This window comes from Oncorhynchus kisutch, linkage group LG21 (genome assembly GCF_002021735.2).
Source record: "Oncorhynchus kisutch isolate 150728-3 linkage group LG21, Okis_V2, whole genome shotgun sequence".
NCBI lineage: Eukaryota > Metazoa > Chordata > Actinopteri > Salmoniformes > Salmonidae > Oncorhynchus > Oncorhynchus kisutch.
The window spans coordinates 11735659-11752573 of NC_034194.2; the positions used below are offsets into that span (position 1 = coordinate 11735659).

The following is a 16915-nucleotide window of genomic DNA, read 5'->3' on the forward strand; positions in this document are numbered from 1 at the left end:
CTTGTGAACTTTGAACTTTAGTTCAAACAGTCCTGTTTGATACATATAAAACAGAAATATAATCCAGAAAATCCTATACACTACTAGTCATGTGGTTTTGGATAACAAAATAAAACACACGAATCTTGTTCTGAAATCAAGCTGGATATGAAGATCACAAATAATTGCTTTCGACGATAGTAAGGCAGTTACTGTACACGCTTTCCTTCCAGGTCCTGTCATTTTTCTACATGCTGCTTTCAGCATGGCACCGAAAGGAAAGAACCGTAAGGCATTAGCCAAAACACATTTTGTAAATGTAAAGGACGAGTTTGAAAATGACAACGATGGAGATGAGGAAGAAGAAATCAATGGAGATGGTCCTCAACCGGACGACGAATTTAATTTGGACGAGGTTTTACGTTTGGGTGGAACCCGAGTAAGTAACGTTATTTGAGGCTAGCACCTCATGCTAACTAGCACATTTATCCTGCTGCTACCACTAAACACGTGCCATTTTCTCTCAAAATATCGAATAAACTGTTTGTTCAACTTAATTCTTTCTGTATTTGTTCGACTTTGCTAAGCTTTATCTAGCACTGTCAGTAGTTATTGACGATGATGCTAGGTAGCTAACTTAGCTAGCTAGTTGCCTTGAAACCCGACGATTAATTGCGTTGAATTCTACGTCGTGCAAAAATGAGTGTTTGGATCTGGAAAGTTTCTTCTCACGACCTCTACACGCCAGCATGTTGAATAAATATACATTTAAACATACTCTACCGGTTGTTACGGATGTTGGTCTTTTGACTGTAGGAATGCAAGACACTATATCCACAGGAATGTATAATTTAAATCACCGTATCAAAGCGCTCATTGTACGTTCAGATTAATATCCCCTGAAGCATTCGCAGAACCATGTAAACATGTGCACAAGTTCGGCACGTATACATGTTTGGCCTGCATGTATTATCATTTTGTGAGCATGCTTCAGGTTATAGAACCATGGACGTCCGGTTGTGGATTTAATTGTGACTTAGCGTTACCTGTGGATATATTGTATCACAGAGGACCAACTGAACGGACAACTTAACTAAGTTCAAATATAATTTTACTCATTCTGGCTTGTTAGAGGTCTGTGAGATTCAAACGCAAATGTCTGCTCGATGTAGAATTCAATACAATTCAACGTCGGGTTTCCAGGCAAGGTACAATATAACTAACGTTAGCTGCTTGCAAGTGGTTGTACTTGGTAATGTTCAGACAAGTCATGACTGTTAAATCACCTCTTTTTCGCTTGGCTTTTTTCTTGTGCTGGTGTAGGCTGACTTTGCCCTGCTTGACGCCATCATTGATGAGAACGAGCTGATCGACGGTGGAAAGAAAGGAGCCATAGATGACCTGGAACCTGGCGAGTTGGAGACATTCATCACCAAGCTGGGCATCCGCTCATACAAAGACCAACAGATTATCCCAGATGAGCCTACAGAGGAAGAGAAGGCAGAGGCGAGCCAAAAGGAGAGCAAAAAGGCTGATGCCAAGAAAGCCAAGTCAGGTGATCAGAAGCCCAAACCAGAGCCTAAAGGCAAGGACCTGCCTGCCACATCTACAGTGGAGACAAAGAATAAGAAAAATAAAGAGACAGCAAAAACCAGTGTCCCAGCCACTGGAAAGAAAGCTAAACTAAATGCCAACGTATTTGAGTTTCAGCCGAGGCAGCTGCTTCTGATCAAACCAGGTGGCAAGTGGTTTGACCTGGAGTACACTGCAGAGGGTACCTCTAACCCACAGGATGAGTCTCAAGTCTCCCAGTACAAGGCCCTGGCTATAAAGCTGTTTGAGGCTGAGACCGGGCTCTACAAGAGCAAGAAGAACATGCAGAAGGGGGCCAACTCAGCCTGGATGAAAAATGTGGTCTCCGCAGGCACGCTGGCTGACAGGATGGCAGCCATGACAGTTCTGATCCAGGATGCCCCGGTACAGAGCATAGAGCATGTGGAGAACCTGGTCTCCATGGTGAAGAAGAAGGGTAGTCGCAGACAGGGGCTGATGGCTCTGGACACTCTCCGAGAGCTCTTCATGTCTGACCTGCTGCCAGTGAACCGCAAGCTCAGGACCTTCGCCCAGCATCCCTTTGACAAGCTGGAGCAGAAGGCGAGCGGGAACAAGGACGCGCGCGACCGCCGCCTTGTCCTGTGGTACTTTGAGCACCTTCTGAAGTACCACGTGGCCGAGTTCGTGGTGGCCCTGGATGAACTCGCCCACGACACGGTGGCAACCACCAAGGCCAAATCTCTGGCCACTGCCCACGAGCTGCTGCTCAACCGGCCCGAACAGGAGAGGGCCCTTCTCATCCAGGTGGTCAACAAGCTGGGAGACCCTGAGTACAAGACGGCAGCCAAGGCCTCGTACCTGCTGGAGACCCTGCTGCACAAGCACCCCAACATGAAGGCGGTGGTGTGCAGCGAGGTGGAGCGCCTCATGTTCAGGCCCAACATCAACCTGAAGGCCCAGTACTACGCCGTGTGCTTCCTCAACCAGGTGCTGCTGAGCCACGACGAGGCCGAGCTGGCCAGCAAACTCATCTCCATATACTTCTCCTTCTTCCGAGCCTGCATTAAGAAGAAGGATGTGGAGTCCAAGATGCTGAGCGCCCTGCTGTCGGGCGTGAACAGGGCCTATCCCTACGCCAAGGCCGGGGATGAGAAGGTGAAGGAGCAGCTGGACACGCTGTTTAAAGTAGTGCACCTGGCAAAGTTCAACACTGCCGTCCAGGCTCTAATGCTGCTCTTCCAGGTGATGGACTCTCAGCAGATCGTCTCAGACCGCTACTATGTGGCGCTCTACAGGTAAACTGCACTTCTAGACTTGCTGGTGTGATCAAGAAGAATGGCTGTATGTTGTATCAAATCCTGTCCCCAAAAAATGTACATGTGAATTTGTTTGCTGTCTGTTTCTTAATAGTTGTCTAATTTATACTAACTTGATAGTATTTAGTCATGGGACCTTATTTTGCACTTTCTTAGTCGGTGTTATAGTAAACATACCGTTTACTGTACTGAACAAAAATATACACAACAATTTTACTGAGTTACAGTTCATATAAGGAAATTAGTCAATTTAAATAAATTCAGTAGGCCTTAATCTATGGATTCACATGACTCAGCAGGAGCGCAGCCATGGGTAGGCCTGGGAGAGCATATGCCCACCCACTTGGGAGCCGGGCACAGCCAATCAGAATACATTTTTCCCCTCAAAGTGGCTTCATTAGAAACAGAAATACTCCTCAGTTTCATCAGCTGTCCGGGTGACTGGTCTCAGATGATCCCGCAGGTGAAGAAGCCAGATGTGGCGGTCCTGGGCTGGCGTAGTTACACGTGGTCTGCGGTTGTGAGGCCAGTTGGACGTACTGCCTAATTCTCAAAAACAATGTTTGAGGCGGCTTATGGTAGTGAAATTAACATTCAATTATCTGGAAGCAGCTCTGGTGGACATTCCTGCTGTCATCATGTCGATTTCATGCTCCCTCGAGACTTTGTTGTGTTGTGACAACTGAACACTTTAGGGTGGCCTTTTATAGTCCCTAGCACAAGGTGCACCTCTAATGATCATGCTGTTTAATCATCTTCTTGATATGACACACCTGTCAGGTAAATCAATTATCTTGGCAAAGGAGAAATGCTCACAGGGATGTAAACATGTTTTTGCACAAAATCTGAGCGAAATAAGCTTTTCTGTGCATATGGAACATTTCTGAGATCTTTTATTTGACATTTGAGTCATTTAGGAGACACTTATCCAGAGCGACTTACAGCAGTGAGTGCTTGCATTTTTGTTATTTTTCGTACTGGTCCCCTGTGGGAATCAAACCCACAACCCTGGCGTTGCAAGCGCAATGCTCTAACAACTCAGCTCATGAAACATGGGACCAACCCTTTACATGTTGCGTTTTTTATATTTTTGCTTAGTATACAATGATCATGATGTTTGATTGATGCATCTATGTTTTCTGGTTTACAGGAAGCTCATGGACCCAGGTCTGACTCTGTGCTCCAGGCAGAGTATGTTCCTCAACCTGCTGTACAAGTCTCTGAAGGCAGACATCGTCCTGCGGCGGGTCAAAGGCTTTGTGAAGAGGCTTCTGCAGGTCAGCTGTGAGCAGAACCCTACATTTGCCTGCGGGGCTCTCTTCCTTGTATCAGAGGTCATGAAGGCCAAACCAGGCCTCAAGCTGCTGCTGCAGGAGTGTGGGGTAAGGCCAAGCTCAATGACATCAGCATAAAGTTCTAGTTATTTTCATATTGTGCACAATCACATAATGGAACTCTTGGAGAAAGTTTCCCAGGCACAGTCTAACACTAGTCCAGGACTAGACTTAATCTATATTTGGGAAACCAGTCATTAGATTAATTTATTCTAATGATTTTTGTCATCATGTCACTTGATCTCGCATATTATGATATGATTGCAGGATGGTGAAGAGGAGAATTTCAAAGATCTTAAGGAAGAAGAGGATGATGAGGAGAGGTTTGTAGATGCAGATAAGGTGGAGGAAGGCCAGCGTGAGATCATTCCGAAGCCCACTGCATCGTCGTGGGTACATCACCAAAACATTGAAGGTGAGATTTATTATTAAGACCACCCCTTAACATTATTTTCAATTCACATATTTGGGGAAATCCTACACCCAGATACTTATAAATGCATTTATTATTGTGTTGTAATTACTGTAAGCATTTGTGTTGTAATGTAAGTATAATTACAGTGGGGCAAAAAAGTATTTAGTCAGCCACCAATTGTGCAAGTTCTCCCACTTAAAAATATGTGAGAGGCCTGTAATTTTCATCATAGGTACACTTCAACTATGACAGACAAAATAAGGGGGGGGAAATCCAGAAAATCACATTGTAGGATTTTTTATGAATTTATTTGCAAATTATGGTGGAAAATAAGTATTTGGTCAATAACAAAAGTTTATCTCAATACTTTGTTATATACCCTTTGTTGGCAATGACCAAGGTCAAACATTTTCTGTAAGTCTTCACAAGGTTTTCACACACTGTTGCTGGTATTTTGGCCCATTCCTCCATGCAGATCTCCTCTAGAGCAGTGATGTTTTGGGGCTGTTGCTGGGCAACACGGACTGTCAACTCCCTCCAAAGATTTTCTATGGGGTTGAGATCTGGAGACTGGCTAGGCCACTCCAGGACCTTGAAATGCTTCTTACGAAGCCCCTCCTTCGTTGCCTGGGCGGTGTGTTTGGGATCATTGTCATGCTGAAAGACCCAGCCACGTTTCATCTTCAATGCCCTTCCTGAAGGAAGGAGGTTTTCGCGATACATGGCCCCATTCATTCTTTCCTTTGAACGGATCAGTCGTCCTGGTCCCTTTGCAGAAAAACAGCCCCAAAGCATGATGCTTCACAGTAGGTATGGTGTTCTTTGCATGCAACTCAGCATTCTTTGTCCTCCAAACATGACGAGTTGAGTTTTTACCAAAAAGTTCTATTTTGGTTTCATCTGACATTCTCCCAATCTTCTTCTGGATCATCCAAATGCTCTCTAACAAACTTCAGACGGACCTGGCTTAAGCAGGGGGACACGTCTGGTACTGCAGGATTTGAGTCCCTAGTGGCGTAGTGTGTTACTGATTGGTAGGCTTTGTTACTTTGGTCCCAGCTCTCTGCAGGTCATTCACTAGGTCCCCCCGTGTGGTTCTGGGAATTTTGCTCACCGTTCTTGTGATCATTTTGACCCCACGGGGTGAGATCTTGTGTGGAGACCCAGATCGAGGGAGATTATCAGGGGTCTTGTATGTCTTCCATTTCCTAATAATTGCTCCCACAGTTGATTTCTTCAAACCAAGCTGCTTATGTTATGGATGTGAAACGGCTAGCTTAGTTAGCGGTACGCGCTAAATAACGTTTCAATCGGTGACGTCACTTGCTCTGAGACCTTGAAGTAGTAGTTCCCCTTGTTCTGCAAGGGCCGTGGCTTTTGTGGAGCGATGGGTAACAATGCTTGGTGGGTGATTGTTGTTGATGTGTGCAGAGGGTCCCTGGTTCGAGCCCGGGTATGGGCGAGGGGACGGTTTCAAGTTATACTGTTACACTTACCTATTGCAGATTCTGTCTTCCCAGCCTGGTGCAGGTCTACAATTCTGTTTCTGGTGTTCTTTGACAGCTCTTTGGTCTTGGCCATAGTGGAGTTTGGAGTGTGACTGTTTGAGGTTGTGGCCAGGTGTCTTTTATACTGATAACAAGTTCAAACAGGTGCCATTAATACAGGTAACGAGTGGAGGACAGAGGATCCACTTAAAGAAGAAGTTACAGATCTGTGAGAGCCAGAAATCTTGCTTGTTTGTAGGTGACCAAATACTTATTTTCCACCATAATTTGCAAATAAATTCGTTAAAAATCCTACAATGTGATTTTCTGGATTTTTTTTCAAATTTTGTCTGTCATAGTTCAAGTGTACCTATGATGAAAATTACAGGCCTCTCTTATCTTATGTGAGAGAACTTGCACAATTGGTGGTTGACTAAATACTTTTTTGCCCCACTGTATGTTTTGATTGTGACTCCTGTATATTCAGTGGTCACATTTCCTCCTCTTCATGCATACTCGTTCTTTTGTTGTCCAGGTGGGAAGAGTATGGATACCTACGACCCGTTACACAGAAACCCCCTCTTCTGTGGGGCTGACCACACCACGTTATGGGAGCTGCAAAGGGTGAGCCTCATGACAATATTGGGCGCATCCCAGGTGGAACCCTTTTCCCCACATAGTGCACTACTTTTGAGGGCCCATATTGCAGTAGATAATAGGGCGCCATTTGGGATGCAGTCGTTGTGTGACGAGAGAAAGGTGCTCTGTGTTACGGGCTTGCTTGAGAAAAGGTACTGTACCATAGGAGAATCCACTTATGTTGTTATTTTACATCTTGTCTTTCCCCCTCAGCTCTCTGCACATTTCCACCCATCAGTGTCACTGTTTGCCAAGACGATCCTACAGGTAAAAATGAACTTTTTTTATTTTTATATATATATGCATGGGGAAACTTTCTGCTTGTTACCAAAAAATTCATGCAAAGAAGTTGCCTGTAACAATGGGCCCAAGTGGGTATCAGGGCTAGCCCTCACTATCCTTCTGACTACCACTTGAGTTTTTCTGTGTTTAATTCATCCCTTTCCCCTCTGCATCATGTCCTCAGGGAGAGTTCATCAACTACACAGGAGACCCTCTCCAGGACTTCACTCTCAGCAAGTTCTTGGATCGCTTCGTCTTCAGGAATCCCAAGCAACTGAAGGGCAAACGTAATATTTCCAACATTTTCAGTTGCCTTTTTCTCTCAGTCCACCAGAAATGCATTTCATTGCGCGGTTCACATTATTAGTCAACTGTCTGGTCTCAGTTCATTCCCCAAATCAGTTGTTCACCCTACCTTTTCGTCTTGGTTGAAACCGTTTTCATCTCAATCATTCACAGAAAACACAGACGCTACAGTTATGCAGCCCAAACAGAAGCTGACCATGAATAACATCCACAATTTACCTGGTGAGTGTGTCTTTTGAATCACTATAAAGGATGATAAAGGGGTCGTTTTATTGAGCAGAAGTAAGGCAAGTCTTCTTTCTTTCAGTGAACTGTGAGGAGTTCTTGTCCAATAAGGAGAGTCAGATTCCTGTGGATGAGGTCTTCTTCTATCGGTGAGTAACAATGATTATATAGACGGACCTTTTGAGTAACCCTGTCAGATTTAAAAAAATATATATATGTATATATTGTGAATAAGGCAGCAAAGAAAATGTAATGGTCCATTGTTTGAGTGATTCAAGTTCTGGGCTGTCTTTAAATGCCTTGTTCCCCACGCTAGGTTCTTCAAGAAACGAGAAGCGGAGAAGGCACTGCGTCGGCCACGAGGAGATGGAGATAACGAGAGTGTGGAGGACGTGGACGATGATGAGTTTGAGACTCTGCTCGGTAAGTTCAAGGATTCTGAAATAAACTGTTATTGGCCAAAATTCAGGAAATAGGTCAATGTATATCAGACTTCAGGCTCATCTTTGGTTGACTCATTTTTTGGTTGCCTTCTCGCCCTATCCAGATTCATACGAGGGAGACAGTTACTTCACTGACTTGCCAATTGATGAAACAGACCTGGACTTTGCAGGGTAAGTACAAGTTTGATAAAGCTTTGCATTCAGATATCATCAGTGATTCATGTGTACACCTGTCAAACATGGCATTGAAATGGTTCCCAGTGATTTGTTTATACTGAATGATATATCTGACATTTTGTTTGTGTATGTTGCAGCAATGTTAAGACCAAATCTAAGAAGGGGAAGAAGGGTGGAGATGAGGATGAGTCAGACCTGGATGATGACTTGGATGGTGATCTGGATGATGAGGAGGTGTCCCTTGGCAGTATGGACGAGGAGGACTTTGGAGATGAACTGGAAGAGGAGGGAGGGGCCTTCATGGACCCTGCTGGGGAGGATGATGATGAGGAAGGTATGTGTATGTCCCAATTATCTCTCCTTCCTCCCAAAGTGTGCAATTGTTCACTTCCCTTGACTAGTTTGAAATGAAATGACTGGTTTATGAAATATGGTGGAAAGTCCCACTAGCCCATGCCTCCACGAGTGTAGATTTTACTCTAATTTCTTGTCTCTTTCAGTTCCAGAACTTGATGATGGTGATTTTGCTTTTGGTGGTAATTTTAAAACATAAATTACTTTCAAAAGGGCATAATTTTGAATGGCTATTAAAAAGTTGACTCTTCAAAAATATTGTTTTCCCCTCAAGATTCTGACGATGAGATGGAGGTTCCAAACATCACTCCAGGTTCTAAAAAGAGCAAGAGGAAGGCATCAGAGGATCTTACCCACACTGGGTCTCTAGGTTAGTAGCTGGGCCTCTATTTGTACTGTTGAACTGCTCTGAGTCTCATTTAGAAGTGTAGAATCTTCTCTGACATTTCGACATGCTTCCATTTGTAGGTTCCAAACCAGGGAAGAAACACAAAGGACAGAAGGACACAGCCATGTTTGCATCTGCTGAAGAGGTGAGATGGTCATGCCTATCATATTTCTCACATCTCGCAATGTTAAGTTGGCGTGCTGATGGCTATCCTATTACGGTTATGCTACCCATCAGTTTGTTGAAGAGTTTCTTGTAATGAAACTAAAAGGATATCACTGAATGCTAAATGTCTATTTAATTTTTTTCTCCAGTTTGGATTTATGTTGGATGAAAATGCTGGCTCAAAGTTTGACAACATCGGCATGAATGCCATGGCCAACAAAGACAAAGCAGGTAAGCCTTGGCTTAAATACAGTCTATTAAACATGTCCCATGTCTTATTGAATACTACAGTTAGTGTCACCTGACAGAAGAAGAAAAAAGCCAAATTGTATAAATGACTTTAATCAGTTGGCTAGATACTAGCTTAAAAACTACAGCATATCCACATGTAGAGAGTCAGTAACTTCACAGCAGTTTGGAGCACACTCAGTCACTAGTGTTCCTGTCAAAGTTGCACAAAATAGATAGCTCCATCATGCTTGAGAGATTAACAGTTAACCAACCCTAAGACAGTACTGAATTCAGTCCACGTCAGGGTACATTTCATATCAAACAGGTTGTTGAATACAGTAGATGACCAAACTTTAGTAGAGGATGCAAAGTAAGTTGCTCTTCTCCCCCAGGTGTCAGGCAGCTCAAGTGGGAGGCCCAGAGAGACGATTGGGTCAGAGGTAGAGATGTCAAGACCCTACGGAAGAAGAAGGCCATGTTTAACAAGAAGAAACAGTTTGGCAAGCCACCGTTTGGCAAATCAAGGGCTGGCAAAAATACTTTCAAGAAGTAGTAATCATTTCTGAACCTAAGATCACTTAAGTTTATGTTCATGCTCTATGCCTTCTTGGAACAATCTTTCAAGGTCTTGCTCTCGAATCCCATAAACCCTGGGATATTCGCTGGACAGACAAAGTGATGGTGTTTTAGGCTGCATTCACAAAGGCAGCCGAATTCAGATTTTTTTTACACTAATTGGTCTGTTGACTAATCAGCTCTGAAAGATTTGATGTGATTGGTCAAAAGACAAATTAGTGGTGGTGGGGGGGGGGGGTCAGAATTAGGCTGCCTGTCTGAATGCAGCCTAACACTATTATTCTGTCTCCAGTTTATTAGAAGTCCAACGAACATGCCAGGGTTAATGGGATTTGAGAGCAAGTGACATGCCAGGGTTGTGTTCATTAGTGCAAACTGTATTGCCTTTATCTATACCTGTTGACAGTTCCTGGTTTGTTCTACCGATCATTGGAGAAACTACTTCATGCCTGTGTAAAATCAAGTAGGCTGCGTTTACACAGGCAGCCCAATTCTGATTATTTTTTCCACTAATTGAACTATTGACCAATCAGCTCTTACCCATAATTGGGCTGTCATGCTTTGAAGTTACCTTGGGCTGCCTGTGTAAACAAAGCCATATTCTCTGTATTGACATTTCAACTCTGTTCAATATTTTGTATAGGTTTATACAAGGTAAATACAAAATGAAAACATTAGCATACTATAATGTCTGGTCTGCAATAATTGTAACTGGAGATGAAATTTTATTTTTTATTATTTGGTGCCGATTTTATTGCTGTTTCGGTTTGGAATTGGAACGATTCTTTTTCAAGTTTGTATGTTTTGAACTGTCTACAGCCCGTACCCAGTATGTTGTTCATACTGTTTCTGAAATAAAAATAAATGAACATTTTGTTACAAAGCAACGGTGTACATAGCCCAAGATAGTCTGTGTACATGGCAAATGTCATTTCTATATAAAATGTAAATGTTACCATGACTTGTGTACATCTTGTAATAAAAAAAAAGAAGACCATAAGCACCCAGCACACCTGTCACTTCAAGTAGTACTACTCCTTTGAACAGTCTCTTTGCTAACAGTGCCAAAGGGTCTGGGCCACTTAGGCTTTGTGAGGTTCACCGTCTTTCCTATCACAATGCCTTCAATCAGAGGTCCAACTCGGCGGAAAATCTATCTCCCGGCAGTTGGCGTTGTTTCGCCCACCAAGCAAGGATTTTTGTATGGAGGCTACATGAAGTTTATTTGATCGAATACAAGTTCCGAAATGTTACGTTAAGAGTGTACTGATATATGTAGGACACGTGACATCCCGGCAACTAAGAAAAAAAACACTGTCGGATATGCATATATATAGTAGCGTCTCTCCATTGAATACAGGCGGTTGACGTAAACAAACGAATTTTCAAAAACATTACAATAACGAGATCTATCCACCAATCCAAAGAAGGGATGGGCGGGAGCTACTCCAAGTGTTGGGGCGGAGAGACATGTCATCTTGTTAGTGTATCCATGATCTTTGATTCAATCCAAATTCATAGCCTTTTTTAAATGTTAACCTTTATTTAACTAGGCAAGTCAGTTAAGAACAAATTATTATTTACAATGACGTCTTACCCCGGCCAAAACCGGAAAACACTGGGCCAATTGTGCGCCGCCGTATGGGACTCCCAATCACGGCCGGATGTGATACATCCTGGATTCGAACCAGAGACTGTCGTGACGCGAACTGAGATGCAGTGCCTTCGACGGCTTGTGCCACTTGGGAACCCGATTAAGACAGACAACTGTTTATTTCAGCAGAGAAGACGCGTAAGAACTGACAACCCATACTTTTCAGTACACATATCCTAACAAAACAAATACTTGTCGTATTACAAATGAAATAGATTGTAATATCGGTTTTATGTTGTTATAACAACCTACCTTTCTGTGCAGTACGGACACACGATGAGGCATACAGGGTTTCAACTGGATAGCACAGCCACCATGTCAAAATTGTCTAGGTCTATATTGTGAAATTCATGAAAACAAAAATGTGCTTTTTGGTCTTAATTTGAGGTTAGGGTTAGGCATAAGGTTAGCGGTGTGGTTAAGGTTAGGGTGAAGTTTTAAAATATTTTTTAAAGAAGATAAATTGAGGAAATAAGCGGGGTTTATGGCTTTGTGGCTGTGGTAACTAGTGACGACCACTATGCAGGGCGGTGTGAAAGCCTTTCTATTAACACTGCTCCCTGCTACTGCGAGGACTCACCACAAGGGGACACTGTACTCAAGATATAACAGGCAGGGCATGATAAATCAATTTCATTTGGTAAAAAAAAAAAGTACAGGAATGATTGGGGGAGGAAGGGAGGAATTCAATTACCAAAGTAATTTATTTAGTATATTCTCATATCACCATAGGATCATCAGTCTGTAATCACACCTGTGCTTATCTGCCTCCTCAGAGCAAAGATGCCCTAGTAGGGAGGAAACAAGGCATTTCCAAGTAGGCTGCGTTTTGAAGGAGGAGAGGATCTTATTTTCACTAAGGTGAGAGACCACACCTAAGCAACTGTGCTCACAGATAGATTAACCTCTATGTTTTTTTTTTTTTAACGAATGCATTATGACTGTTTAGTATTATGTACTATTATGTGAAATGTTTATAAGGGGATGTACAATCCCCTCCACATGAATTCAGACAGTGAATTCGGACTGTTTTACCGTTTAGAAATGAAAGTGTTTTATGTCTCTAGTCTCCCCATTTGAAGAAAGTATTTGGACATTACAGATTTTCTCAGTGCTGTACAGAAACCCAGCCTAAAATCCCAAACAGCAAGCAATGCAGGTGTAGAAGCACGGTGGCTAGGAAAAACTCCATGGAAAGGCCAAAACCTAGGAAGAAACCTAGAGAGGGAACCAGGCTATTAGGGGTGGCCAGTACTCTTCTGGCTGTGCCGGGTGGAGATTATAACAGAACATGGCCAAGATGTTCAAATGTTCATAAATTACCAGCATGGTCAAATAATAATAATCACAGGCAGAACAGTTAAGAACAAATTCTTATTTTCAATGATGGTTTAGGAACAACTGCCTTGTTCAGAAGAACAGATTTTTACCTTGTCAGCTTGGGGATTTGATTTTGCAACCTTTCGGTTACTAGTCCAACGCTCTAACCACTAGGTTACCTGCCACCCCTAAACTACAGCCTTATGTAAACAGGTCCACAGTGTCATCAATTGTGCAACCATTCCGTAGGGAAAACAGGTAAATATGTACTCGCTCTTTACCTTTGTTACAGCATTTCATTCACAACAATACAGCAACTATTGTAAAGGTATATTGTAAAATAAAATCACAATGTACCGTAAGATATGTATGAGGAATATACAGTAATACAGTAATACAGTAACACAGCACAATTTGAATACAATATACTATCTGTAACATGGTCCATTTGTGAATTCTACATGTCATATATAGGACTGCACAACGACCTCATGCTGGTGGCAGACTAGCAGTATTCAGCCATCGGCAGGAACGAGACATTTGCAACATGGTCATAGCCAACAATTCCATCAGGCTAAGAGGGATCCGAAGTGCAATCACAAATGACAACGATATCTTCGCAAATATCAATTCTGTCAGCATTTCACCAATAGGCAGAGTTTTGGGGGAAAAAATGACTGAAACAGCTCTACATGGTTTCATTTGAGAGGAATAGTGACAGAGTGAAGGAGCTGTGGTACCAGTATGTCCAGGTAAACCATTGGTGTGCACATGGTATATTGTCCAGGGAGTTTTACTGTACTTCAACGATGCCTGTATATACTTCTTGAAGTTGTAGATACCTATAAGAACAGAAAACATTTCTACTTTGCTAATCCGTCTGATTCTAGAATAGGCTATGTAAAACGAACTTTATATTTTGTTTCTGTGTTACTATTTTGAAAATAATGGAGCTGGAAGGACATGAAATGTCTTGTTTTTGTGGACGAGGCTGGGTTCAGCCTGGCCAAAGGCAGGAGACGTGGCCGCAATCTCATTGGCCGCCCGAGCCACAATTGGCACACCAGGCCAACGTGCGGAGCAATATTACAATGTGTGCTGCCATTTCTGAGAATGGTGTGAGCACACATATTCCACACATTGGGCCCTATAACACCCATCTTCCCCTGGCCTTCCTAAATACACTTTACAGAGACCTAATAACAGAACACGAAAGAGGTTTAGTTCGAGCAGATTTGCCAAATGATGTAATTGTGTGGGATAATGTCAGCTTCCACCGAAACAACATTGTTAGGGAATGGTTTGCTGCACATGAAAGGATAACAGTGGAGTTCCATCCTCCCCATTCCTGAAACCGATAGAAGAGTTTTGTTCAGCATGGAGGTGTAAAGTATATGACTATCGGGCACAAGATCAGATGTCTCTGTTAGATGCCATGAATGCTGCTTGTGAGGAGATCACAGGCGATCATTGCAGGATGTCCACCAAGAAGATGGGAACTTCTTGTGTCACGTACTGTGAGGAGGTACAATGTATTGTTTTTATTTACAGAACTACCACAGGTTTTTTCTTTTTTGCATGGATGTTATTTTGTGGCAAATGTTCTGTTCACTATATATGATTTTACATGTAAGAAATATGTAAATATGGACATGCAATTGTGAATTTTCTGTTTACATGTAACACATTGCTACAAATGTGCATATCCTTTTTCTGTGTACTACAGTATTGACTTTTCCCAGTAAACTTTTACCTACTGTTGAGATCGGTATCTAAAAAGCTCAGTGTGATACACAATAGTATTCAGCTACACAAAACTGGCGTTCTGGTATAGTACAGTAAGCAGTCAGTGTCAACAAAAAAGTAGAACAAAACATAAATGTGTATATAACAAACATTTCTCAAGTTGATTGTCAAAAAGCATCTAAACATTTTGACCAGTACGGCTCACACGATGACAAAAAAAAAAAAACTGGTGGCTTTGGCCAATTTACTGACACAATAACTAGGTTTTGAAGCATGAATTAAATGTTTTAGGTGAGTTACTACATCTTGCAGACATGCAATAGAGTTGGGACAATGGCACCAACAGTTTAGAGAAATGTTAACCGTTTAAAAAAATGAGTCAAAGCAATTGAGAAACTGTAAAGTAGTCAAAAGTTAAGGATTTTGTCCCACATTCCATGCATGCAATGTCTAACTCAAACTGTCATTCTGCGCCGTTATTTGCCTGTTTGTGGCCCACCTGTTAGCTTGCACGATTCTCACCATTCTCCTTCTACCTCTCATCAAGAAGCTGTTTTCGCCCACAGGACTGCTGCTGACTGGACATTTTATGTTTATCGCACCATTCTCTGTGAACCCTAGACACTGCCATACGTGAAAAGCCCAGGAGGGTGGCCGTTTCTGAGATACGGGAACCGGCGCGCCTGGCACCGATGATCATACGACGCTCAAAGTCACTTAGGTCACTTGTTTTGCCACTTCTAACGTTCAATCGAACAGTAACTGAATGCCTCGTTGCCTGTCTGCCTGCTTTATATAGCAAGCCACGGCCACGTGAGGTAATGGGCTAGTGTACCCAATAAACTTGCCACTGTGTGTATATATTGCATATAATAGCCACTGCTAGTAGCCACGTATTCATCCAACAGTAAATTAAATGTCCTTTTCATTTGAAGGCTACTATCCATGAGACCTATAGGCCTATACCCTCGTAATGGCCTGCTCCATATCTAAAAGCCATATCAAATATCTTGGTTGTAAAACAGTTGACATTGAGCTGAATATTGAGAGTTGAGAAAAAAATATATACCTACAGAAAGCTGATACCCTCCTCTCCTCGACAGTAGCAAGAGGAGGAAGCTTCCAAAGCTTTGTTTTTCCCGCAATTGCATTTTAAAAAGATATACTATCAGAACGCTGTGTAGAATGTGCTCTTTCTACGTTCATAGGCACCGTGATACATGATCTGGCTGTCTAACTGATTACATAGTCAGAGCAGGTCTCTTTACGGATGCCGCGTTAGACTTTGAATGTGAGTGTGCGTGACCTCAGGCCATGTCACCTATTTCATTGTTTTATTTGTGTGTATATATATATATAAGTGTGTAAATTTCAAGCAGCCCACCCAATTGAAAAATGATCAAGCTTTGAAAATTAGCAATACAGTGAGCTTCAAAAGTATTGGGACAGTGATACATTTTTTGTTGTTTAGACTCTGCACAAATACCAAACTTTAGACTACTTTAATGCACATATAAGTGAATTTGTCCCAATACCTTTGGTCCCCTAAAATGGGGAGGACTATGTACAAAACATCCTGTATTTTTTTAAACGGTTCACCCGATATGGATGAAAATACCCTCAAATTCAAGCTGACAGTCTGCACTTTAACCTCATAGTCAATTTATCATTTCAAATCCAAAAAGTGATGGAGTACAGAGGCCAAACAACAGTCTAAACGGTCAAACAGATTTGGATTTAAAAAGGTGACATTCTGCACATATGAAACATTTGATCTCAAATCCAAAATGCTGGAGTATGCTTCACTGTCCAATTGCGTGTATGTAATCATACGGTGAAAGAATGCTTTGGCCTCGCTCATGGAGTCCATACCAACCTCAGCGCAGCTAAATACTGGAACAAATATGTGTAAAGCAAAGGCATAGGGTAATACTTAGTTATAAGTATCTTTGACTTGACGTCGTCTGAAGGTGATTCCTCCTCCTCAGGACAAATGTGCAATCTGTTCTATAGCCCAGAATGTGAACTGTATTTACACAAAACGTGATCAAATAGTTTGCTAAGTGTGATAGGCTGATCCTCGGCTGTGGTGATCAGGCATTGTGAGGATTAAGAATGTAATAGCTATGTATGTATCCCAAATGGCACCCTATTCCAGATACTGTAGTTAGTGCACTACTTTTGACCAGTGCCCATATTGAGAACAGGGTGCCATTTGGGATGTTCCCTATCTGAGTTAAGATGAAGGATTGAGGGGGCATCCCTCAGCTTAATGACCAGTTGAATCACTTGCATTCTCCTGTTTCTTTAACTAACATTGTAGT

General features: G+C 42.4%; 1 protein-coding gene across 3 annotated transcripts; it reads left to right on the forward strand.

Annotated features, from left to right (window-relative positions):
• Positions 1-8: 8 nt before the first annotated feature.
• cebpz (CCAAT enhancer binding protein zeta) lies at positions 9-10879 on the forward strand. 3 transcript variants are annotated; one of them, XM_020454860.2, is made up of 17 exons: positions 41-418; positions 1303-2828; positions 4000-4231; positions 4451-4598; positions 6621-6709; positions 6938-6991; positions 7191-7293; positions 7466-7534; positions 7620-7686; positions 7854-7960; positions 8085-8151; positions 8295-8491; positions 8658-8693; positions 8786-8881; positions 8980-9044; positions 9214-9295; positions 9688-10879. In XM_020454860.2, the coding sequence occupies exons 1-17, from the start codon at positions 245-247 to the stop codon at positions 9846-9848; spliced, it is 3273 nt and encodes a 1090-aa protein (XP_020310449.1). In that variant the 5' UTR covers positions 41-244; the 3' UTR covers positions 9849-10879. The 3 variants fall into 3 exon arrangements, with proteins under 3 accessions (XP_020310451.1, XP_020310449.1, XP_020310450.1); XM_020454861.2 differs by having other exon boundaries at positions 42-418; positions 8658-8675; XM_020454862.2 differs by lacking the exon at positions 8658-8693 and having other exon boundaries at positions 9-418.
• Positions 10880-16915: the final 6036 nt, after the last annotated feature.

Bases quoted from the DNA above. Each gene is read 5' to 3' on its own strand.
- cebpz (XM_020454860.2), top strand. From the start codon at position 245: ATGGCACCGAAAGGAAAGAACCGTAAGGCATTAGCCAAAACACATTTT. The intron at 7,961-8,084 runs GTAAGTTCAAGG...CGCCCTATCCAG, and splicing joins TGAGTTTGAGACTCTGCTCG to ATTCATACGAGGGAGACAGT. The intron at 8,882-8,979 runs GTTAGTAGCTGG...TTCCATTTGTAG, and splicing joins TACCCACACTGGGTCTCTAG to GTTCCAAACCAGGGAAGAAA.